Genomic DNA, 27,251 nt, shown 5'->3' on the forward strand with positions numbered 1-27,251 from the left:
AATTCCTTACAAGAAAAACAACTCATTTTAGCTTATTTCTTTGCACGCAATGCAGTTTCACATTTTAACCCTTCCTATACAGGATACAAAGATGTTGAACACAAAGATTCTTACTACAACTATAAAAAGACTTCTCCTCAAACTCAAACCCTGTTGCAATGCACCAGACAACCTTCCACCCACCTTCCTCAAACAATCTGCATACAGCATTGCCTATCCCATCTCTAGTCTTATAAATAGATCCATACAAGAATCATACATCCCTTCTATTTGGCGCCATGCTTACATCATCCCCCACCACAAAGGTGGCAAAAATACTGATACCACCAACTTCAGCACTATTGCCATCCTTTCCCCTCTTTATAAAATATTAGAGAAAACAATACAAGCACAACTCATGGCACACCTAACACTAAACAATCTCTTCTCCCCTACTCAACACGCCTTCCACCCTGGCCACAGCACCATGACAGCCCTTCTTTCCTTTCTTGAAACCATAAACCTCGAACACGACTCAGGCAAGTTCGTATCCACACTACTCCTAGATCTGTCAAAGGCCTTTGACATCATCTCACATGCCCTACTTATATCCCAACTCTCCACCCTACACTTATCTCCCACCACCATCGCCTGGTTTTCCAGCTACTTGTCCAACTGCCAACAAGCTGTCCAATGGAAATCTTCAACATCCCCCTTCCTTCCCACACCCACAAGTGTCCCACAAGGTTCTGTTCTTGGCCCTCTTCTCTGCAACCTATTCCTTAACAACTTTCAATCTATCCCAGACTCATCTAACATCCAATATGCAGATGACTCAACAATCAACTGCTCAGCCTTCTCCCCCTCTGAGCTCCTAGCAAAAACCCAACTAGTCTTCTCCAAAACAGAAACCTGGATGCAGTCTAACTATCTGGCACTAAATGCAAAAAAAACAAACTAATGTTTTTTTCCCTGACCAAAAACTTCACTGACAAATCCACATTCACCAAACAGAGCCAGAACACCCTCCTTGAAATTGTTCCCAACACCAAGCTTCTTGGCATCATTATTGATGAAGAACTAAAATTTGACACCCACATCCACTCCACAATCAAGAAAACCCACCAAAAGTTAGGTCTCCTCTATAGGCACAACCACTTCCTAAGCCCCTCTACCTGTCTAACTCTTGCATCCACCTTCCCACTCCCCTCCCTTATGTATGGTGCCTTTCTTTTCACCAATCTCCATCTTGGCCTTCGGTCCAAAATTGAATCCTGCAACCACAAGATCTCCAAATTTGCAACCAATTCAAAAAACTCATCCCACCACTGCCACTCCCTCCTCACACTCAACTGGCTTGAACTACCCAACTACCTCAGTTACCTACAACTCACCATTGCCCACAAGCTCATCTTTAAACCTGCCAACTGCTCAGCTGTCGCTATTTCCTTAAAACCTTACATTCCCAACCGTTCACTCAGATCCAAAAAACAAAATCTCCTACAGGTCCACAAACCTGCATGACCTCCTGGCCATCTACTGCTGTCTCACTCCTTAGCTAAATGGTGGAATTCTCTCCCCACACACCTACGCAACCTACCTAACCATACACATTTCAAATCTCAGCTACTCTCTCATCTTTCTTCCAAATGGGAATGCCCTTGCCACACTCCAACATAACCCCCCCCATTCCACCTTGTACTGACTCAGCCAACTACCTCTACTATTACTTCATCCCACCCAAAACAATCCCTCCCCTACCAAAAACTAATTTTCTCTCTAATATCTATTGTACTATACTCTCCAGTCTCAATTATACTACTACCCTCTCCATGCATAATATTCTCCAAACCTACTAATGGCTAGTAGCTATATATTTTAAAATGTTAAACCTACAATTGAGTTTATAACAAAACTATTTACTTTATGTAAATGTTGAAATTTCTGTATTGAATTATGTCTTTTCATTTTTGTAACATTGTGACAAGCCAATTGCAAATATCATGGAGCGTATCTGTAAATGTTTAATTAGCTGTATGAACTATGTCCTTTTGTAACATGTGAAATCTAACTTGCAATTATTGTGGAGCTTTTCTCCCTGGGCCTCCACTGAAAACAGGCTCTTCTTGGCCCAGTGGACTTCCCCGGTCATCAAACTTAAATAAATACAATAAATAAATAATTAGCAGTCCCAGTGCTATAGGCTCTGGGGGGTATAAAGTGGTTGAACCCAGTTATTTTCCTCAGGGTGGGAGGGAAACTTAGTAGGTGTGGGAACATGTTACCACATGTGCTGTTAAGGGAGGTCAGGATAGAGAGTGTTTGGAGAGGGGCATCTCTGGACTTTTCATCCCTTGGTGGAATGACAGCCCCAGGCACTGGTAATTGAAAGCCCAATGCCAAAGGCATTACTGAGCAATAAGGATGCATGGAAGATATAGAGGAGCATAAGATAAAAATCCTGGTCCCCCACAAGGTTGATGGCTACAGTCCCAGGAACACAAATGGGGTACAAGGATTTCACTGCTAGGGAAACAAATGGGCTATAGGTCACTTACCCATGGGGAAATGAATGGATCAGTACAGCAGCTGGTGAGGAGGCTCAGTGATTGGGGGAGGGGGGTCAGAACAAACAAACAAAATAATAATAACAATAATATAATAGCCCTGCTTTACAAGTCTCATTAGTGGGGAAGTAAACTCAAGTAAAAGGGTTGGTCCTTTCAGCAAGCTGCCTTTTAAATAAGGTTCATCACCAGCCTAATGCTGAATTGTCATAGAAAATCCAAGTTATTAACTAATAATAATACTGAATATGTGAGATGGCCATGTTTGGTACTGAGAAAACTATCACTCCATTTGTAAAGGTTTTGGTCTCATAAAGACTGCTGTATTGACCCCCTACTGAATGCCACCACTTGAAATCCCGAGTTCCGAAAAACTGAAAAAAAGAAGTCCAAAATCAGGAGAACAGCAAATCTCGAAAATTTCTCTTCTTAGAACTTCTTTTGCAGGAGTACCAAGCCCCCACTGCATCAACATCCCCCAAAACTTATATATTAACCATCCAAGATCTCCATACCTTGGAGAAAAGGGAATATTCCAAGAAATGACATTTTGGATTTGGTGTACAAGTCCAATCTTTCAGCCATTCAGTCTCCATATTTTGGGACTCACTCTAGCAGGTCCTGACATTTCAGATGGTTACTCTGTTGCCTGACTTGTACTGGACAGAAGTCTTCCATGGGCATGTATTTTCTGGCAAGGACTAAGCAATGGTCCAGCCTAAGCTGGATTATAAACCCACATGTTTGTAACAGGCCCTGCTGCTTCTACTAAATGTTTAGTAAATAACTGTGCTACTATCACACCAAATAAATAGGCTCCTTCTAATTTTTAGTTCCAGGCCCTTGAGGCTTATAATCCAACAGTGGTTCCAACATCTGCAGCTTGAAGACTAGCATCTAAAAAGTAGGTATGGTTATTGTGTGCAAGACCATTCTGAAAGGGAAAACATGGTCTGACCTCAAATAAAGACTCGTTCAAAATACAGTATGTAGTAAATGAGGAATGATGGTGTGTAAAGTGTGGGGGGATGGGAAGAAATCAGTCCATAAGTAATACTTGGTACTCGGTACTTGACAGGTACAGGTAGAAACATTCTTGTGGGACTTTCAAGAGCAGCTGCCTGTTTAGTGGATTTGCCATTGTTTCACTGGGAGCCTGTCACTTGTTCAAGCACTCTTCCAAATGAGTGCAAATGTCATGAAGTGAATACACTGAAAGCCACGTTCAGTGTCAGTTGAATTTGCCCTTACCCAACTGTTTTGCAAAAGTGGAATAGATGGGAGATCTGGAGGTATCCCATTCTATTCCATTCACATGGGGAGCGAGACAGGAGAGTTTGTCTCCTGTAAGAAAAAAAAAAAGAGAGCGAGAAGTTTGAGGTTCACTGAAAGTGGTTTTCCATTTTTGTGGCTATAGCACTTGCTGAAAGTTACTTCAGTGGAACAACCCAAATTTATTTCATCCCACAAAAGTGCCTTTATTTTATGAGGTCTTGATGCTGTTCAAAATTTCCAAATGATTTCCAGTCCCATCCTCTCCTCCAGTGTTTACTTTGCTTCAGATCTAACTGCAGCATTCTTGGGTGAAATCAGGTCATACATCTCCTCAAAATATTCTTACACCGAGTTAAACTCTCATGTACTGAACCTGGACTAAAATTAAATGTAGCTTTTCTAGGCTAAAAGTCTACATCTTAAAATTTCAAAGAGTGCAGTCCATTCATTCAGGGCAATCACTCAAAAGAACATTTTCAAAAATTGGAGATACTGAATGCCCTATGATGAAAGCAGGCTTTGGCTCAAGTTTTTCATATGAGCTCCCACCAAAGATTATGGGACAATAGTCATTCAAAATATTGGGCAGAGTTGATAGATAAGTGCACTTTCAGACTTATTTTTGAGGAAAATATCTAACTAGGACTTATTCTGTGTTAGCTGGTTATGTCATGAAGGTGGCTAAATTGCTCGACACTGAGTAGTCTAGATGGTTTAAATTTAACCTGGTCATCAGAACGATCAAGGAATGGGCAAGTGAATAAGGAAGCAGGAAGGGAGAACCATGCAAGAGATCCAATGGGCCATGAAAGGAAATAAGGACAACTAGAGCAAACCAGGACAATCGTAATGGGAAATATTAAAGTTGATTGTTAAAAGCAGGAAAAGCAAAATATAGGATGTCTGTTTTAAACAAAGTTTCACTTAGAGATACAGCATCTACATTTATAATGAGAACCTAGACCTCTAGATGGTTAATTTTGCTAGTTCTTCTAAAATAAAGTGGAAATTTTAAGTCCAGGGAATAAGGTAGGAGAGCTTCGGTTGAAAGTTGAATATCTTGCCTGGTGATGAAAAGGATTGTTGTGCACTGATGAGTAACACAATGAAAATCCAAATTTGTACCAGAGTATGCTGAGCAATTCAAATATTTAAGAATACTATTCTGAATTATTTTACATTTGAATGGAAACAGATTTTTTTTCTGTTAAGGCAAATAGCTTTGAAGAGATGGTAGACATTACTAAAAATGAATCAAGCAAAGGTGGCATTACACTGATTTATAGATAAAATTCATTTATTAGCTTTATGCTGACCACAAATCCTCATATACAAGCAATAAAGACTATAACAGCAATCTGTAATAGTTATTTAGTATCTTGAAGAGGACTAAACATGAATGGTTTTATAACTTATAAGACTGTGTTCCTGGTTTTACTATCAATGTATTGATTACATAGGACCCTCAAACATTCTAATTGCCCTCTGGTAAATGTATTACTCCCTGCTAGAGTTCTTTTGAAGAGTCACTTCCTAGTTTGTAGTAGAACACCCTTGTTCCCCACAAAGAATGTTAGTTTTGATATTAAATATATTACCGAGAATTTATAGATACTAGTAGGGCAGTGGTTAGTGAGGTTAGTTGTGCAGTCTGTATAAACTTCTAAATGCCATGGCATGGCATGGCATGGCATTATTAAATATAACTTAATGGCCTAAGAAAAACAACTTTTACAGTGATATGCTTTTGGTTCATGACAGTGTGATCAAACAAATTTGAGGTGCACCACAGGGGGAAAAAGGGTAACTCCAGCATATGAAAATCTGGTTATGGGATTGTGGCAGATGGGATACATTTACATTTCAGGTAATAATTTGTTTCTCTCTCTTTAGATTTAAGGAAATATACTGATAAATTAATTTTGAAGGGAAATGTTGAACTTGAATGTCAGATTATTTAGCATTTAAAAGGTTAAGAAAGGTAGTGCATCAGTTTATGAACTTGAGGAGAACACATTTAGCCATACAATTAAACATATCTTGTGTTTGAGACAAAAATGTGTCAGAATAGGGGTGAAAAGCACAGTTGTGCAAGTTAGACATAGCATAACAGTAAATGTTTGAATGATTACTGTTGCAGTAGCCTTAGTTATATGAGTTATATCTTGCCAAGGACATAATAGCTGGCCAGCTTCCAAAACTTAAGGGCACCTTCCACATCCCCAAACGGTCAAGCAACTCGAGATGAGCAGACTAAAAGACAAGTTTGGGTGAGAGGCCCTTCCAGAGTTTTCCTGCCAGCAGAGACAGGGAGACTGACACCTAAAAGGACAAACACTAGGAAGAAAAAAAACTAACTGTCTACACCCAGACATAAAAAACACCAAAAAACAATGGGGATGGAGGGAAGGAGCAGCTACTAAAGCACTAATCATTCAAACATCTCTTGTTATGGAAGCTCAGCTTGCACAACTGTACTATGTTCTTTATGTTGATCATTGCTGCAGTAACCTTAAATATGTGGTAGATTACCATAGCTAACTATATTTAGGAAGTTGAAGGAAAAGGGGAGCCCCTGGAGAATGGTCCTAGCAAAGCCTGACCTAGACCTAGAGAAGGAATCAAGCTTGTAGTATTTTGTAAAAATATGTACAGAGGACCAAGTAACAGTTAGTAGAATACTTCTGTAATCCAACCCTTTCCAAAAAGCCAGAGATGACGCCAAGACCCTGGTAAAGTGGGCCTTGACCTTGCTTGGAATAGATTTGTTATGGTGAATATAACAAAAGGTAATAACCTCAGACAACTACTTGGAAATAGTCTGTTCTGATACAGGTTGTCCCTTCCTAACATTACCTGAATTCTGTTGAAGCTGTTTATTCTGTTTTTTTTCCCCGATATTGGAGGAAGAGAAAGAAAATCCTTTGGACAATTTGGAAAAGAAGGGCAGAAAAATCTCAAGAGATTCATTGGATCATGTTGATCATCTCTGCAGCAGACAGGGCAAACACAAAATCTACATCCAGTAAAGAATTTAAAATCTCATTTTTTTCCATCAACTAGGAGGCTCTGAGAACACAGCCAAGCAAACCTCCTTAAAACAGTACCAGTGGCCACAGCCCTGGAAGAAGTATCACCAGAGTTATAGAACCACTGCAAACAATGAGTAGTGACCTGTGCAATAGAAGAAACTTATAAGAAGCAGATTTTCTTTACAAGAAAAAACTACAGATAAAACATTAATCATACTTTCATAACTTATCAGAATAAACTTTAACAAATGAGCCTGACAATTCAGAATTCTGAAAATAAAACTTGCAGGAGAATACACTATTTTTCCAATACCTATCAATAATTTCCCATTCTTATTAGAACTAGTAGGATTAGAATTAACTAAGGGCTTAGCAACAGAGGAATCAACTAAGGCTATAGTTGCTGGGTCATGTTTGGGAACAGTGTATAAAAATTTAAGACTGAGGAATTGTATACATCCTATCTGCCTTTTCAGAGAGAGCTTGATAACTATCAGGAAAATTGCAGCCATAAGACACACATTGTCTAAAGCAGACAGGAGAGGAGGAATGGTGTAGGTTATGGAAAATCCTTCTGTAACAACTCATAATATATTTTCACGGAGTGAGAAATCTCAGTGTTCTCCCACTGAAAACATTGGGACATTCTAGCAATAGTTTCAGAGAAAGAGAAAAATCCCCTCAGGGAGAATCAGAAACTGAGATCTTCTCTGAGTCTGAATCAGAAATCTGAGGACAAAACCCTGAATCCATTCTTGAATCTTCCTGTTCAGATTCAAAATCTTGAACCTCTTCAGGAAAAGAGGAATCCTTTTTTCTTTTACCAGAAACTGCTTTACAAGAAGGATAAAAGGTCTGTATTAAACTCTAAGACAGACCCAGAAAACTACTCCTATCCAAAGAAATTTAAGGAGGGGAAGAAACATGCTTGGTTTTCTGTTTCTTTTTGACAGGAAAAAAGAAGCCAAATATGTTACTAATGGCAACAGCTGCTTCTCCAGGTATGGGCACAGCATTCTTACACAAAATGGAAACTTTCTCTGTTCCCTCCCCCAAGACCGACAAGAGTGGCTCTCCCTTGTCGACTGAGGGGAGTCCAACAGCCACAGAGGACATGTCTACCCTCTAGTCTACAGTGGCTGTAGGTGCTACACCAGAGGGATGCGGGAAAAAGATGAGTGCTCTGAGGTACAACAAATGGCCATAGTGGAGTCACCCACTTGAAGCTGAAGCGAATTCCTGTCTTGCTGTGGTGGCAAAGGCCATTGCTTAACTTTTTTTCTTTTTTGTGGATGGAAGAAGGACCCACCATGGGATCAGCAGTCTGTTCCATGGTCAAGCCGAAAATGGTGCCTCTTTTTCAGGAAAGGAAAGCAGCAAATGCCAGTAAAAATGCCAGTAAAACTACCAGATCACAAAATTATTTCTTGACAGAAAAAACACAGTAAAATGCACTTTAAACCAGTATATGGCAGCCTCAAAATGGAAAAAATAAACACAATTTCTCCACAGAAAATGTATTTTCAGCAAGTGCTCCATTTAAAAGAACATTACAGTCTTATGACTGTCTGTTAAAAACCAACACTCCTAGCTTTAAAATAACTTTCCTGAAGAGAAAGTAATAAAACATTAAAAAATTTAGATAAATGGAAGCTGTTCCCCAAAAGGGAACTTATCTGCACAGCAGAAAAAGCACAAACCAACCGTCAGTCCTTAAAAGCCTCAGAGGAACGTACTCTTTGGCAGCAATAAAGCTCTGAAGGGCTTCATGCCCATACTTGTCTTTTAGGCAGCTCAGCCTGATCTGCTTCACATTTATGGTGCGTGGAAGGTGGCTTAAAGCTTTGGAAGCCAGATGTTACATCCTTATAGCTAAGGCCACTGCAGCAGTGATCAGTATGAAGAACATCACGCAAAAACATCATGTGAACATCCTTATATCAGACTGCTGTAGAACACTTCAGCGAGAACTTATTCAAAAATAATTTTTATCACTACCAGAAGAATAGTCACTGACTGAAAGAAATGCCTTTCACAAAAAACATTGAAAGATTGTCATTTCTCAAAATCATCTGACGTGCATACAGTTTTAATTATGCTTGACTGCGTGCACTCCACCCATGTTATTCTCTGCACCTTAACATTTGTTTGGGTTAGCACAAAACTACAGTCTAGCAAATTCCTAGAATAAAATGTCAGACTGAAAACAGACTACTGTTCTTAGCCCAAACTGGTTAGACTGGACTATCTATAGTAACACTCTTGACAGAAATACAGAAATAAAAACAGGTATTAAGGTGCCTTAAGTAAGTTTGCTAACATGAATGCAGTCCTGTAACCCACACTTTTGACAATCATAAAATGTCTGAAACTGTGTACATTTCAGGAATGTAGTTTTTCCTTCATATCAGCAGCAGAGCAGATTTCCAAGTTTTTAACGGGTCTATATGAGATCAGCGAATGCTTAAACAAGTGAACGCTGATTGATCGACCTTATTTTAGCAAAGTTAAAAATATAGAAGCAACAGAAACTCGAATTTTTCCTAGGTTAAGAATTTGGTTGTCCGTTTCTGTTGCTTTGGTATTTTCTCAGTGCAGTGGTGGAAAGTTACGGGCCGGATTCAGGTAAGTGTGCGATTGTGTGGATGTGAGTGTTAGGGTGGGTTAGGTGAATTAGAGTTAGGGCTCGGGTTAGGTATGTGTGCGATTGTGTGGACAGGAGGGTTAAGGCAGGTTTAGGTGAGTTAGGGTTACAGAGCGGGTGAGGTGAGTGTGCGATAGTGATGGACCTTAGGGTTAGGGTTTGGGTTAAGGTAAGTGGATAGTTAGTGGTGTGTGCATAGTTTAGTGTAGGGTCAGGTGTCAGATTTTAGGTGTATGTGTGTGGATTTCTGTTTGTTTGGTATGCTTGTGTTGTGTGTATGTGTTTTGGATCAGCGATTTGTTTTCCCTAGGAAAAAATCGCTGATCTGACAGTTCGAGATTGTAAGCTTTCGCTTACATAAGGTCGATCAATCAGCGTTCGCTTTTTTAAGCATTTGCTGATCTAATATAGACCCTTTTTAACATATTTTAGAGAAGATTTAGATTGCAGTCAGAATCAGATTAAGGTTTTTGCCTATATACAGCCAGTCAGATCATATCACAAGGACAAGATATTAAGCCAGCTCTACTTTTTAGGAACCTATTAAATATGAATCAATTAAATGAGAAAGCCATGTTATAACCTGAGATACGGCACATGGGCAGAGCACAAAAAACTAAGCAGCTGATTACAGCATATTTTGTATCATGAAAGGCAGCCAAATACAAGGAAATAACTAAAGACCAAACAGCAAAAATTAAGTTGCTAAAAGTTACCATAGTAACGGCCAGTAGAGCTGAAGAAACAATAAAAAATGGAGGTTGTGGACCTCTGTGAATCATCTTCCAGATGGAGTAAAAAAAGTCTGTGAAACACAGCAACACCAGCAGTAGTCCTAACACCTGGGGATTAAAAAAAAATTCCCATTAAATGTAGTTTAAGGATTTGAAAAAAAAAACAACTTAATTGCCACATACCAAATTTCTTATACATGTGAATAGACTGAAATATATATATTTTTAAATATTGTTTTACAACATAAGCAGGATGTATCGAGCTAACAATTGTTACAGTGCCGGCCTGAAATCAGATGTCATAACAGTGATGCTGAAAAGTCATGCAGCAGACAAGTTTACAAAGGTACTACCCACTGGCCAAAGCTGAAGATTAAATCCTGCCATGGACCTGAGAACCGAGTAAAAGACTACAATACGCAGACGATATTTTTAAAAAGTTAATCTGTGTGAAAATCTTGCCAATGCAACACTAACAATCTTGTTACCTACAACAAAAATTCTGCAACATTTCACTTTTTGTGAAAAACTGCATATCACAGAATTTAGCTTAGAAGGCTTTTAAAAAGAGACATTAAAATAATTTAATTATACAATGACCCCCCATTAATATTCCAAAAAGTGCACACTGATTGGTCAGCGTGCCCATTGTAAATCAGACTTATACTAATGAAAAAAGGTCTGGTCGCCCAGACTTTTTCCATTCGTATTTCTTTACTTTTTTTTGTGTTAGGCAGCAACAGAGAACGGAAGAGCTCCGTTGCTGTAATCTCGCTATGTTAAACTCGTTAAACATAGTGAGATATGTTAAAAAAAAGCAATGGAGATCTTCATTTCTCCATTGCTTCCTCTACACACAGCTCTGATGTACTGCGTAAGCATACGCATGCGCAGTACATCAGAACTGCTCGATACCGGACAGCTGCGGAAGGGCAGCACGGAGGCATTATACAATGCCATTATTTAAGAAAAGTATTTTTTTTCTTAAATAATGTCATTGTATAATAGCAATAACCCACTTCTGGGTGTGGGTAATGCTATATTTGCCCACGGTTGTCTTTGTTTGGCCACTAGGGCTTCACTCTCGTGACCAAACCACACCAACTGTGGGTAAATCCAGCATTACCCACACCCAGGCGTGGGTTATTGCTTAAATAACTCATACAAGAAGTACATCATTAACACAAGAAAGAACAATGGTTTAAACTCCTATCCAGCTAAATATTTCTATCAAGTAAAGACTTCCACCCAGATGACAAAAGGCCACACAAACATATATTGCTTCTTTGTAGCTCAGCATCTACTTAACATGTTTGCCACCAAAAGATTATGGATCCTGCATCTCCTACCAAAATGCACAACAGGGAAATAAAAAGTAGGAGAAAAAAAGGCAGGGATTCACAGACGTTTAGCACATTGTGCAGCATAAATTGGCATAGGTAGTAACATGTAGAGTGTGAGTGATTCTAACAGTGTGTCACGGAAGGGGAAAATAATGTTACACGCTGTGAATGCTAAGAAGTGCATAACAACATGGAAATGAGGAACTCAGTGCAAATGAGCCACAAGGAAGATGCAAATGACTCCCAATTTGGAGGTTCTATTCAGAAGCATAAAAAATGATGGCTCTGTGTCCCAGTACAAACTTTTTTTTTTACATCGAAAATCATGGTGTACATAAGGGGAGTAATTCAAGGGTTAGCAGCAGTCCAGAGAATTGTCTCATCGGTCACCATCAGAACCAGTCAATGTTACATGTTGTGGCCATCAGTAGCAACAGGGGTGATACAGACAGCTCCTTCCATACCACCACCTCACTGACCAGCAGACTACAGACGATTTCCATATAAGCATGGTGGATGAAATGTGTCACTCACAAGCGGAATTATGAGGGACACCTGGATATGCCCATTCCTGTACTTACTAAGGTATGTGCATCTTTAACTAGCTTAATGACAGGGACATCTCAGTGACATAATGGAGATATGTTAGGAATATCACAGAAATAAGCCTAAGAAATCCTAAACCAGTCCTTTGCAAAGTTTCCTAAGAGCTTACTATCTATTGCATTCAGCTTATGTTATGATCTCTCTCTTTAATTTCTTCAAATATTGTGGGTTTCTAATTCCATGATGGGAATGGACCTCATTCCTAACTCAGGGAAAAATGAATGTTCATGAGATTAGTACTGTTTCAGTCTTTGATGTTAGCCAAAAGGGTTTCACTCAGTATCCACTATTTGTCCAGAAATGACTCCGCCTGTAATTCATATGGAGTTACATACACTGGTAGACTGTCCAAGTATGACTGTAAATTCTTTATTAGAACTGTTGATCTGACCACTATTGGAACTGTCTGGATGTCTGTCATCACATTACTCTCATTTCCGCCTGCAAATCCTTGTATTTTATGACTTTGTCTCTCTCTCTGCACATAAGACACTGTAATCATTAATATTGCTACACCCGGTGATCAATTCCACTTTGGTCTTTTTTTCATGGACAGCTATAACTGGCTTTCTCCCTTCTATTTTTTGAAATGCTGGTAATGGGTGAACCTCATTCTCTATAATGCTTTCTGGCTCACGTTTCCAGTGCTTCTTATCTACTTCTGTATTGTAGTGTCTGCACAACCGCCAGTGCAACACTCTTGCCATATTATTGTGTCTTTCAGTATATAGGTCCTCTGTCATAAGTGTATCACACCCAGCAATAAGATGCGCTACCCTTTCCAGTTCTTTTAATCAAATCTGTATTTGTCTGTTTCTCCCACATGTTCAATGGACTTTGTAAACCAACATGTATATAGTTCACTAACCTAGGCCACCATTATTAGCCTTTCATATTTTGGTTTCCGTCCCCCTCCCCTTAAGCATTCCTGCATCAAATCTTGGTCGACATCCAGCTGTTTCATAAGATCTCTGTACTTGACACAATCTTAATGGATCTTCCAATTTTCTTTCCTTCTCATCTGATCTTTTTCCTTATATTTTTTTTTTTTTTTTTTTTTTTTTGTGGTTTGTTTTTGGCACATTCAATTGCTGTCTGACTTTTGTCTTCTGATTTGATTTTCAAAATTTCATTTCCACTTCACACTGAAACACTTCTGTTAAACTAATCAAGGATGTCATGTTAGACTTCTTTTCCTCATGTTTTAAAATTTTCACCATGCTTGGATCTGGTGAGGTCAGCAGAGTTGTATGCAGAGTTGAACTGCAGATCTACACATGTAATTCATTTCAAGAAGGCCCACCCCTCCATCACAGGGAGGAATATATGATCTTGCTATACACTGATTTTATACATCATTTGAAAAATGTGAAGCATTTCTCTTTTCCTGTCCAGCTAATACTTTTGGGGTCCAGTCAGTAACCCAAAAACTGTAACTTAGAACAGAAAGAGACAACTAGTTTATACCTTGGACTTTATTCCTATATTTCAAGGCAGTTTTCAATATTAGTTTTAGTCTTCTGAAGTATTGTTTTTTGAGTTTTAGTCTCATTTGTTCATGCTTTATTGACAACCCTTCATCTTTTCCCATATATTTATACACTTCCTCCTGCTTAAATTCTTTTATATCACAGTCCTGTCCCACGTTAATATTTTCCTGGTGTGGCAGCTTTCCTGTTTTTATTGTTGCATCTGGACATTTATTAATACCAAATGATATTCTTATATCACCTGAGAAAGTTTTAACCATTTGTATTTGTGCCTTCAACTCCTTATCTGAACTATGCAATTGTAAATCATCCACAAAAAGTAGATGAGACATCTTTAAACAAGGTTGGTTTCTGAGAACAGAATTGTAAACAAAGCCTAACCTGTTTAGTAAATAGCTTAATGGGTCAAAGACAAGACAACATACCTCTCAAGTCTACCTCATTACGAGGAACGTACCTCATTTGGGGTCTTAAAAAGTTCATGTTCCTCGAAGTTCCCTGAAAGTTCCACATTGAAAGACTATGTCATACATTCAGTGTTAGGAATTTTTATAAGTTAAACCCATTGTAAATAGAAATGAATCACATTAATTCATTAAAAAATCTTCTCTATAAGTAAAACCAGCATATTTTAATCATCCTATGACCTTCCTAGTTGAAGTTGTTAGTAAGCTATTAGTACGTGCTCCACATTTTGCCCATTTGTTCCACATTATGAGGGCTAATGTTCCTCATTTTGGACATGGAAGGTTGAGAGCTATGCAAGACAATACAGCAGTGATGAAAGAGAATCATCCTGGATTAACCTCCTTTGAATTTTTATCCCTAGGATCATAATTTGCCATTTGTCATGGTTAAACTGAAAAAGTGGTTTGCCACTGTTTCATGGTCTCTTTAATATAATTTATCCATGTAGGGTGTATCTTATACATCTGTAAGCATTCCTTTATCCATGAATGTGGGATATTGTAGGATACTGTCAAATACTTTTTTTTTGCAATATATCCATGCCATACTTGAATTCTTCCTTTTTTATTCTCCATTGTAGCTTTATTTAGCTACAAATGATACTTGTTCCATATGACTTTCTTTTGTTACCCTTTCATACTGTTTCTCTTTTTGGTGGCATTTCTATTTCTTTTGCTTTGTTTCCCAGTTCCCTGTGAAGTCTTTTTGGGTCATCCACAAATTGCTTGTTTTGCACTTTTCCCTTATATTTATCTGTATAGCTTCTGAGTTTTTTTCTGCCTGTGCTATTACCCTTAATTTATTGTTGGCAATAGGATAAAATAAATCTTGATCAGTTTTGATTCTATGAGTTGCTTTTATCCCGTCTGTCTTTCTAAGTATGTTTGATGATGTGTTCCCTTTACTATATTCTTCTAACAATGATGCTTCTTGTCTTTACTGTTTTATAATTTTCTCCATCAGATCCTTCGATGGTGGCATTTCATTTGCTCCTTTCCTTTGTTTCTCTATGATTATGTGGTAAGGCTTTAACCATTATTAGTTTAGCTATGCAGTGATATATTTTATTTATTTCTGTTACATAGCATGAAATGTTCTTATTCATTCTGATTACTGTGCTCACCTGTTTTATTGATCTTTTAACATTTTGGGTCTCATTTACTTTCTGTAATCATTGTGTTTCATCAATCATAATATGTCTGTCCATCTCTACAGGTCCAGCCTTAAGCCGACTGTATGTAATGGGGCCCGGGATTTTGCAATGCCATCTGCTGAAGTCAGTACTCTTACAGCCTATCCTGTAAATTCAACTTCTTTCCCACCAAAGAAGTACCTCACAGGACTGCTTCTTTGGCACTGGAGGGCTAAAACTTTGAGCTTAGAGGAACAAGGCACTCAGGATATGTAGTCTTGCTCCGTATGCAGGCATAAGCCTCAATAGTGGAGCAGACTACATACTACTAAATTACTTGCACCCTCACTTCTCTGATTTTGTTTAAGATCATTGATGTATTGTTTTTGTTTCCCTAATAGTTCATTGGTGCAAGCCTAGTGGAGTACTGCAAGTGTGAAATGGAGTGAGAGTCGACATTACCAGATTTTTTTTAAGAGTCCTTGGGACTTATTAGGCAAGTATTTTTTTTCTTTTCTCTGGCAGGTAATAAAATATTAATTGGCATGGAGCTGGAGGAACTTGTTTGTTTGTAGGGTTGGGGTGGTAAGTAGATCTACCACTGTGAGTGGCCTTACCTCCACTAACTATCTTCTCATTTTTCAAAAGAAAACAGTGAAAATGCACCACCACAATTGATACAGTAATGTAGTGACTCGGAACAGTAAACTTTTACACAATCAACATCAGACCTCTCATTTTCTAAATAAATTACTCAATTCCAGATGAAAGCAAAAAAAATTGGGGTAGATGAGGAAAAAGGGCCTTAAACAATTGTGCACTAGATCTAGGCACACAGACATCAGATATTTGGTACTAGTGTCCATGAATGACTGCCTCTTTTGGCTTCTGGCGAGAGTTGTGTTCCACTGGGTAGAAGTGGTAGGTCATTTTAGCATAATACCTCAGAGGCTGGGTGTGAGTGAAGTAAAAATGTGTCCTCTCAACTGTCCAGAATTTCTCAGATGTCCAGATTTTTGCCTCACATTTTTTTATCTGTTCCTTGTAAAATGTGGTGTTTTCTGGCAAATCATTGTGTACTGCAATTAATAAATAATGACAAGACATTTGAGTTTCAGACTTAATATCCTTGAAATGTGCAAGCCAATGCATTCTAGCAACTTTCAGTTTAAAAGAGCAATATTTAAAATTGGTCCCTGATTTTGGTCCTTTATCCCACCCCCGAATTATTTTAACTTTGTCCAAAATTCCTGAGTTGAGAGGAGAACAAAAGCACACCTCTCAAGGGTCCAAAATTTTTTAGATATTCATAATTTTGCCTCATATGTATTGTTCTGTTCCTTGTAAAATAGTGTGCTTTCTGGAAAAGCATTGTGTATTGCAGTTATTGAATACTGACAAGATATTTGAGTTTCAGAACTGATATCCTTCAAATGAATGCCAAGGCAAATATTTCTAGCTACTTTCTAAGTTTAAAAGAGCAATATTTAAAATGTGCCCCTGATTTTGGTCCTTTATCTCCCTCCCCCTATTATTTTTAGATTTGTCTAGAATTCTTGAGTTGAGAGGAGGTACAAAAGCATATATCTCAAGTGTCCAGAATTTCAAGGATGTGTAGATTTTGCCTCATTTTTTAGTCTGCACCTTGTAAATGTGTAGTCTGGAAAATCATCATGGATTGCAGTCATTAAACAGAAACATTTGAGATTCAGACTTCATATCCTTCAGAAAATGTAAGCCAATGCAAAACCTGTTGTTCTATTTCTGCCTGGTTTCTAAGATTAAAAGAGCAATATTTAACAAGGGTTTACGATTTTGGTCCTTTATCCCCCCATTATTTTTAACTTTCTACTTTTTTTTTCTTAAGCAAAGTTGTTGAATGGGGACAAAAGCATCCCTCTCTCAAGTTGAAGATGCCCAGATTTTGCCTTATATTTTTCTGGCCGGTATCTTGTAAAATCTGTTGATTTCTGACAAATTATTGTGTATTGACAAGATATTTGAGATTCAAAGTTGTTATCCTTCAAATGCACACCAATGCAAAACCTATAATTCTAGCGAATTTCTAAGTTTGAAGGAGCAAAAATGCATCCCTAAGTTTTGTCTTTATCACCTGCTATTATTATTAGCTTCATCCTTAATTCTTGAGCTGAGAGGGAGCAAAGGTGTGATAAATTGAGAGACAGCCACCCAGGCTAGATAGAATTTTGCAAATAATTCTACATCATTGTAAATATTACTATGATGCAGTGCACCCTGCTGGAAGAAAGCTGATAAGTAAAGAATTTTATAACTGTGTGTTATCTCAAGCTAGGATACAGGATGTCTGCAGCTGAAAATTCTTTCTATTGCTTTGAGACAGAGATAATTACTAGGTTTCTCATGTAAAGATGTTGTTTATTGCTGTGACTTTCTGGCAGCTGCAAATCCCAAAGAAATGTTAACTTTTGAGTTCTGTGAGCCTGTGAAACTTAAGTAGATATAATCTGAAATGACTCAGCAGTAATGTGTATTATCAATTTAAGAACTAAAAAGAGAAAGAGATGGCATTTTGTATTTGTCTTCAGACCTGTTAACAACTCACCAGTACACTGCCTTGCTTTATAAGTGGAATGTAGATCTTAGTACTTCTCTTAGAGCTAGGAATATAGCAAAATTAGTCTAGCTGTTTTCTATATTTATGTCAGACTGTCCTACCATGTTATTTTAAACTATTTCCTGTGATTTCTGAACTCTTTATTGTCAATGTATTGAATTAATGAGTATTGTCTTGTGTTTTATTATTTATTATTAAATATATTTAAACTTTTTAACTGTGGCTGTTTTGTGTAGAGATATTTAAGCTCTTAGCATACTTGCATGTATTTGGTGATACTGTACAAGCTACTCCAATAGCCTTAGCCCTGGGTCACATTTACTGTTTGGATAACAGTAACATTACATCGTAGAATTGGACACACTTTGGTAAAGGCTTTTAGAGTAGCTGATAAGAGTAGTTGGTGGCAGTGATTACTACCTTATAGCCTGAGCAGAAGGGGACATAATTATGGAACCTGTGCTAGCCTTCCCCAGGAGTGTGTATGTGTTTGTATATAAATCAAATCTCAAAGTGTGTGTGTGTGTCAGCTACTTGGGCAGGGACACGAAGCACTGGTTGGACAGAGAGGGTACTGCAGGGTTTTGCTTGACTACTCGGCTGAGATCTGAACACTATAGCTGTGCCAGTGGGGAGGCTTACTGTGGATCTGGAGAGAAAGAGAGAAGCCATCCCCAGACTGACTGTGATCCCTATGTGCTCTTAAGAGGAATTGTACTTTACTGTGTGTGTACTTGCTATCTTTCCATTGTGGATGCCCGTCATTGGTGATAGTGGTGAGGATTGAGACTCCTTGATTACTGGGCCAGTGCATGGGCATTACATATTCATTGGTGGCAGTAGTGGGATATCCACATCAAATATTAATTGGCTTGTAGTGGTGTGGCTAGAGAATTCCTGTAGCTTGTGTACAGTGATCACTGAAAGTGTTTTTGTACTCTAAGTCAGCTGTGCATTGAGCATTCAGAGTTCAGATCACAACTGCATTTTTTTCTTTTGTTGTTTTAGTTAGTCAGGAAGAGCAGGCAAGCATGTCAGCAGAGGAGTATGGCAAGCTGACAAGGAGCCACTTGGCTGAGATGTGCCAGGCTAAAGGACTGGTGCATGGAAACCTGACTAAGGCAGACATGACTGCAGCTTTGGTCATAGCTGTAGCCAAGAGTAGCAACCAGCAGGATGATCAGGCTGGCTGTGGAGATGTACAATACTCACAGAATGGACAGCTCAACCTTTCTACAGAGGACTTAAAAATCTGTCTGGAGCTAAAGAGACTTGAGTTGGAGACTAGGCATTTGGAAATAGAAGCAGAGTAGAAGGAGAGGTAGAGGCAACTTGAAAAGAAGATGCTGACTCTTTGCCAGAGTAAAGGAGGTAATGGGGAAGGGAGTAACCAAACCCCAGAACCAACAAAGGTCAGTAAATTTCTTCCACAGTTTACAGAGGGAGATAATTTTGATAGTTTCATTCATATGTTTGAGAGAGTATGTAAACAGTGTGATGTTGACCAAAGGCTCTGGGTACGGATCTTGACTCCCTTACTCCACGGTAAAGCTGTAAATGTTCTATCCAAACTGTCTGATCATGACTTTCTAAATTATGTTGTAAAGAATTTTTTCCCAGAATTCTTTAAGCTAACATCTGAAGCTTATAGGAAAAAGTTGTGTGAGCACAGACACAAGGCAGATAAAAGTGTGTATGAATATGTTGCTGAACTAAGCACTTATTTTCAAATGTGGGTGAATGGATGTCAGGTCATCACTTTGGAAGGGCTGGCAGACTTTTGGTGAGGGAACCAGCCCTTAGCACGTTGCCTGAGGATGTGAGGATCTGGTTAGCTGATGGACAATGCCTTACTGTAGATGAGTTGGGGAAGAAGGGAAACCTATACCTAGCAAGCAGGGCATCCCTGCACGGAAAAAGGACACCCAGTGCTGCTCATGGGTCTAAGGAAATCCATGGTGGGCAGCCCAGACTGCCCCAACAGAATCTGACCATAGCAGGGGAAGCCATTAGTCCAGGTACACATCCAGGACCTAGGGTTAAATGTTTTGAATGCAACCAGTGGAGCCATGTGGCATATAGATGTCCACAGAGGCAAGGTGGGGAACAAAAGGTGAGGGAACCAGTAAGTGGAATGAAAGATGCCAATAGTAGGTTGTCATGAGGCAACAGGAGGTGCCAAACTACCATCTTGCAGATGTCCTGATAGGGAAGGATTTTGATAAGGCAGTACCATGTGTTTATGCAGGTACACACAGTCAGGCTTGGAGACAAGCATGTGTGCCTGGTAGCCTGGGGGAGACCCAGACAGACCGCACACCTGCAGCCAGGACTGGTGAGGTGGTTACTTCAAGGAGGGAGCTACCCTGTAGCAGTGAGATTTAAGGTGAGGAACAGCTGCTTGTGGGTACTGATGTTCTGGACAGAGTGACTGCAAAGGTAGAGGTGAGTAGTAGTACCAGGCTGACAGTGATGCACCACTGTCAGAGGATGTCAGACTTCCTGTGGAAGGGGAGCTGGGAAAGGTTACAAAGAGAGAGTTGAGACAGGCCCAGCTCTCAGACCCTACATTACAAGGTCTGAGGCAGGTAGCTAGTGAGGCACCTGATTCTCAAGGGAAGGAGGATTCTGTATACCATGAAAAAGGTTTACTGTATAGAGAGTGGACCCCTGAGGGAGAGCTAGAAGGTGAGAGAATACAGCAGTTGGTAGTGCCTAAAGCCTACCATCTGGCACTTCTAGCCACAGCCCATGATAGTCCCTTTGCAGGTCATATGGGCATAAAACGTACCAAGAGACGTATTATACAAAACTTCTATTGGCCTGGAATTTCCAGAGATGTAACAGGGTAATGCAGGACCTGTGAGTAGTGCTAAAAGATAGGCAAGGCAGGAGACAAAATAAAAGCTCCTTTGATGTCTTTGCCTGAGATTGAGTAGCCATTTCAGAGGGTAGCTATGGATATTGTGAGGGCTCTGAGTACCCCAAGTTCCACAGGGAAAAAGTACATCCTAGTGGTAGTAGATTATGTTACAAGATACCCTGAGGCAGTGGCTTTGTCTTCCATTAAGGCAGAAAAGGTGGCAAATGCTTTGTTAGCGATTTTCAGCAGGGTAGGTTTCCCAAAAGAAATACTGACTGACAGAGGTGCCAATTTCATGTCAGACCTGCTGGCTTGTCTGTGGAAGTAATGTGGGGTGAAGCACCTAAAGACCACCCCCTACCATCCCCAGACTAATGGCCTTGTTGACAGGCTAAACTCTACACAAGTCCATGCTACGGGCATTTACAGACCAGTTTAAGAGGGACTGGGACAAATATTTGACCCATCTGTTGGGCATAGGGTGAGGGGGCCTCTAGATTTAATTTGAGATGAGTGGGATGGTGAGTGTGAATCTCACCAGGAGTCTGTTTTGGCATATGTCCTAAACCTCAGGACAAGACTCAGGGAACTCATGGGCTTGGCCCAGAAGAACCTGGCAGAAGCTCAACAGCAGAGAAAGGTCTTGTATGACAGGAATGCTCGAACTAGAGAGTATGCTTTAGGGCAGCAGGTAATGGTTCTCATTCCTGTCAGACACAACAAGCTGCAGGCAGCTTGGGAGGGTCCCTACAAGGTGGTAAGGAAGGTCAGTGATGTTAAGTACATGGTAGAACTGCGAAGCAGGAGGCAGAGGCACAAATTGTACCATGTTAACATGATGAAACCTAACTTCTGCTGAGTATTTGCAGTGGATTGCAGGAGGAGCTTGAGGGAGATCTGGGGACTGATCTCATCAGTGATGCTCGGACTGACACCTCAGTGGAAGGGGTAGCAATGAACCAGCAGCTAACTCCTACCTAGGTTCGAGAAATCTGAGCAGTGTTACAGGAGTTTGGGGACATGTTCACTGTGAAACCAGGGTGCACCCATCTGGTGCAGCACCAGGTGGATACAGGACCCCAAAGGTCTATTAGGCAGGCTCCTTATAGAGTACTGAGAGAGTCAAACAGACTCTTAGGGAGGAGATACAGAAAATGTTGCAACTAGGGGTAATTCAGGAGTCCAACAGTCCCTGGGCCTCCCCGGTGGTGCTGGTGCCAAAGAAGGATGGCAGCACCAGGTTCTGTGTGGACTAAAGGAAATTAAATAGTCAGATGCTTACCCTATGCCTAGCACAGATGAAATCCTAGAGCAGCTGGGTGGGGCTAAGTACCTTAGCACCATTGATCTTACCAAGGGTTACTGGCAGGTGCCCTTGACTCCCAGTGCTAGAGAGAGGTCAGCCTTTGTGACTCCTTTTGGCTTGGATGAGCTCACAAAGATGGCCTTCAGGAGATTTTGCCATTGCTTACTAAGACAATATTGCCATCTATAGCAATTCCTGACAAGAACACCTTCAGCATGTCAGAGAGGTGCTGGGCAGACTACAGAGGCCAAGGTTGACCATTAAGCCAAGCAAATGTCAGGTGGGTATGGCAGAGGTCTCCTACCTGGGACATAGAGTGGTAAGATCAGGCCAGAACCTGCCAGAGTGGAAGCCATTTGGGCATGGCCTGCACCTGTTACCAAATAGCAGGTGAGGGCATTCATAGGGACAGCAGAATACTAAAGAAAGTTAATCCCAGTTATAGTACCATAGCTGCTCCCCTCACAAACTTGAAAAACAGACCAGATAAGGTAGTGTGGACCATAGCATCTGAGCAGGCATTCCAGAAGCTTAAAGAAACTTTTGGAGGACCCCCTGTGTTAGCCAGTCCAGATTACAGCAAAGAATTTGTTGTGCAGGTGGATGCTTTGAACCATGGGGTGGGGACTGTATTAGCCAGATTTCTCCAGAAGAAGAAGAGCACCCAATGGTTTATCTCAGTCGTAGGCTCCAACCCAGGGAGGAATGCTATGCAACTGTAGAAAAGGAATGCCTAGCCATAGTGTGGGCACTGTAGAAACTTCAGCCTTATATGTATGGAAGGAAATTCACTGTAGTTACACATCACAATCCCCCAACATGGTTACATTGAGGCAGCCAGCAAAATGCCAACTTACTTAGGTGGAGCCTAGGGTTGCAAGCATATATGTCAGTGCAGCACCACAGTGGGATAAGCAATGCCAATGCATATGGGCTCTCAAGACAGGGAATGGGGTAATGTATATCCAGATGGAGTCAACCCTCTCAAGCAACATTTTTCAAGGGATACTTGAAAAACTACCATGAGTTCTTGGGGGGGATGTGATAAACTGAGAGGCTTTCAGCCCAGCTAGATAGAATTTTGTAAATAATTCTCTGTCACTGTAAATATTAATATGATCCACAGGCTTGTTTGCCAAATGTAAGAAAACTGTGTTATGTGCTGAGCTTAAAAATGTAACCACAATGCACCCTGCTGGAAGAAAGGTGATAAGTAAAGAATTTTATGACTGTGTGTGATCTCAAGCTAAGAGACTGGATGTGTGCAGCTGGAATTTCTTTCTATTGCCTTAAGACAGAGATAATTATCAGATTTCACATGTAAAGTGTATTTTATTGCTGTAACTTCCTGGCTGCTGCAGATCACAAAGAAATGTTAAATTTTGAGTTCTGCGAGCCTGGGTAACTTAATCAGAGGTGACAAGAATGATGTAATCTGAAATGACTCAGCAGTAATGTGTATTATCAATTAAAGAACTATCTCAAGAGAAAGAGATGGCATTTTATATTTGTGTCCAGACCTGTAAACAACTCACCAGCACTTTGCCTTGCTCTATAGGTAGGATTTAGATCTTAGTACTTCTCTTAGAGATAGAAAGGAATATAGCAAGATTAGTCTAGCTGTTTTCTATATTTATGTCAGACTATCGTACAAAGTTGTTTTAATGTATTTCTTGTGATTTCTGAACTCTCTATTGTCACTGTGTTAAATTAATGAGTATTGTCTTGCATTTTTATTATTAAATATATTTAAACCTTTTAACTGTGCCTGTTTTGTGTAGAGATATTTACGCTCTTAGCATGCTTCCATGTATTTGGTGACACTGTACAAGCCACACCAATAGCCTTAGCCCTGGGTCACACATTATTTGGATAACAGTAACATTACACAGTAGAACTGGACACCCTTTGGTAAGGGCCTTTAGAGTAGCTGTTAAGAGTAGTTGGTGGCAGTGATTACTACCTTATAGCATGGGCAGAAGGGGGCATAGCTACGGAACCTGTAAAAGCCTTCCCCAGAAGTGTCTGTGTGTTTGTATATAAATCAAATATCAAAGTGTGTGTGTGTGTGTGTGTGTGTGTGTGTGTGTGTGTGTGTGTGTGTGTGTCAGCTACTTGGCCAAGGACATGAAACACTGGTTGGACAGAGAGGTTACTGGAGGTTTTGGCTTTACTACTCTGCTGAGATATGAAACCTATAGCTGTGCCAGTGGGGAGTCTTATTAGGGGTCTGGAGGGAAAGGGAGAAACCAGACCCATACTGACTGTGATCTCTGTGTACTCTTAAGGGAAATTGTACTTTACTGTGTGTGTATTTGGTATCCTTCCAACGTGTACTTGGTATCCTTCCAACATGAATGCCCCTCACTGGTGCTAGTGGTGAGGATAGAGTCTCCTTGATTACTGGGTCAGTGCACGAGCATCACAAAAGCCATATCCCTCAATTATCCAAAATTTTGCAGATGCCCCGATTTGTCTCATATTTTTTGTTTTGTTCCTTGTAAAATATATTTTCTGGCAAATCATTGTGTATTGCACTAATTAAATAATGACATGACATTTCAGTTTCAGAACTGATATCCTTCAAATGCATATCAAAATAAAACATGTTACTCTAGCTCTAGGTTTAAAAGCACATGAGCCATAAATTTTTGTCCTTTACTCCCCCTATTATTTTTAGGTTTGACTAGAGTTCTTGAATTAAGAGGGGATCAAACACATGTCTCTCAAATGTAAACTAAACAGAAACGTCTTTTGCCTTTATTAATAAAATATATATCCTTAATACTTGATCAACTCCAGTGGGTAGTGCCAAAGGGATGGTGAGGTGAGGGGTAGGGTATGTGAGGAGATAGGTGGAGCTTGGGTGCCCTAAAAATGTCCCATGTTGGGCTTGGCAGGTGCTAAGGCTGGCCATGCATCTCTATTAAATCAAGCAGGTCTTCCCTTAAACTATTTTCTTCTGGATTGAGAGCATCTTCATCTCCCTTTCCTACATGTGATCTACAGAATGTTCCAGACAATCTTTAAGTGACATATCCTCTTCAGATGCACACTACTTCATATGCTATTGTTTCATATGGGAGCCCCTTGGCCCATCAATTTGCAACATTAGCTGTATCAGACTTGCCTGTTTCCTGCTCCTTACGTCAGAGTTGCCATTGTGTCCTGGACCTTCCCTTGCTATACAACTTCAACTGGGCTTTCACACTAGTCTCCTACAGAAGGCTTCATCGTGTTGCAAATCTTCTTCAGATGCCTCCTGCTCCACCTGTTGATCCTTAATCTGGGCACCCTTAATTCCATCAATCTGCGATGTGGCTGTGTTGGATTTTCCACACTAAATACTTCACTTGGCAAATAATCCATAACTTAATGTTCTATTTGTTTAACTTCTGCCTTACTAATCCTGTTTTCTACATTCCCCCCTTTATTTTCTTTCTTTTCCTGTTATGAAATGTTCCACATCCAGTTGCCTTCGCCTTATTTTCTCTTCAAATACCTTTGGAGCAGCTTTTTTTATACTAATTAGTTAGTCTTGCTCCTTTGCGTAAATATTACACCATAACAAACCTTTTTTTTGTCTTTCCCAAGTCCACGTTTTTTAGACCTTTCAAAAATTTGGGGATTTTGTTTTTATATTTATTTTACACATCTTCGGTCACTTTTTCCAGGCACCCCAAAGTTCCTTTATCTATGTAACATTTTTAATAAATCTGTTGTATTAATGAATACAAATTTCCCTTTGAATTCTTTGACATTTTTTGTGCAAATATTTTTCTTTCCTTTAATTTCTCTTTAAAACTTCTAAATATCTTCTATCTGGAATTTTTGGGCTTCTTGCATAATAGTAATAATATATTTTTTTTTCTCTTTTACTCAATAGTTCACTTTGACATCTTTATGGCTTTTTTAACCTGCTGTTTTTTGTGGACTTCTACTTCCTTCAATAACAGCACCACTACCTCAGTGACCAGCAGACTGTTGACCATTTCCAAGTGAAGAGAGAGATTGTGAGGAAGGTGGATGAAATGTATCGCTCACAAGCAGAGTCATGAGGGACACCCAGACATGCCCATTCCAATTCATATTAAGGTATGTGTAGCTTTAACCAGCTTAGCGATGGGGACCTTTCAGTGACACATTGAGAGCATGTTAGGAATACTACAGGAATCAGCCTCACAAATCCTAAACCAGTTTATTGCCAACAGTCCACTAACGCCTCACTATCTATGCTAAGGTTGTATTATGGTTATGTGGGTTATCTGTTGCGTAATAAAGTTTATATTTTAATGAAAAAAAATCCTATATTATCCCTATAAAATCTGTCCGAATAAGGCTTGCTTGCATTATTATTGTGCAGGAAGTGCATGCTGTGTGTGTGTAGAGCGTCTACTGTAACGCTTCATTTTCCTGGTTACTGAGCGTTTCCAAGTGCTGCCTTCTTTGGATGACCATGCCAGTATTTACATTCACAGATGAAACAAGAGGCAGAGTGTTTGCATGACATGCTGTGGGATATCCATACCTATTTGCCACAGTTGCACATATTCATGCATCTGCTTACTAGTTGCAGTTAGTGCTATGCACAGCCTCCCTACCCATTTATGGAGTGCAACCATGGTAACCATAGCCACAGGCTACAATTTATGAATCTGTTTATCACATGCAGTTAGTGTTAGGCACAGCCTTCCCAGCTACTTATGAATGCAAACATGGTAGGCATACCAGTGCCTCCCCATTTATGAACCTGTTTAACAGTTGTAATTAGTGCTATGTACAGCCTCCCCCACATTAACATACTATATCCATGCTTCCATATGTGGCCCTGGAAGAAATAATCCATATATCATGTTCTTCACAATATTTTTGTTGCACATGGTGGCCCCTCCCCCTGGCATATACTACAGTGTCATGCTAGTGATGCAAGTTCCCATTTATACACACACAATGGTATGTGCAACTCTTTTACTGACAGGTACCACAGCGCTTGGTATTCTTGTTAAAATAATTTTAACAGAGAGCACTCCATCCTTAACTCTGAAGCTGCAGGTCTACAGAATCTTCACCGAAGTTCCTATTTTCTACAGTTTTACAATAAAGACTGGTGTTGCACAAAATGGTGCCAATGTTTTATAGCATGGAATCCAGACAGCAATAGAGAGACAAGTATGAAAAGTACGCTACTGAAGCTACTTAGTGCCACTGCCTGTGAA

General features: G+C 39.8%; 1 protein-coding gene across 1 annotated transcript in view; it reads right to left on the reverse strand.

The window, feature by feature from the left end:
- LOC122816399 (multidrug resistance-associated protein 1-like) overlaps window positions 1–27,251 on the reverse strand; it is an 827,783-nt gene that overhangs the window by 668,602 nt on the left and 131,930 nt on the right. The window contains exon 3 of the mRNA XM_044089157.1: window positions 10,214–10,339. Coding sequence (XP_043945092.1) covers window positions 10,214–10,339 — 126 coding nt within the window. The remainder of the gene's footprint in view (window positions 1–10,213; window positions 10,340–27,251) is intronic.

Source organism: Protopterus annectens, chromosome 12.part0 (assembly GCF_019279795.1).
Source record: "Protopterus annectens isolate FY-2018-M chromosome 12.part0, PAN1.0, whole genome shotgun sequence".
NCBI lineage: Eukaryota > Metazoa > Chordata > Ceratodontiformes > Protopteridae > Protopterus > Protopterus annectens.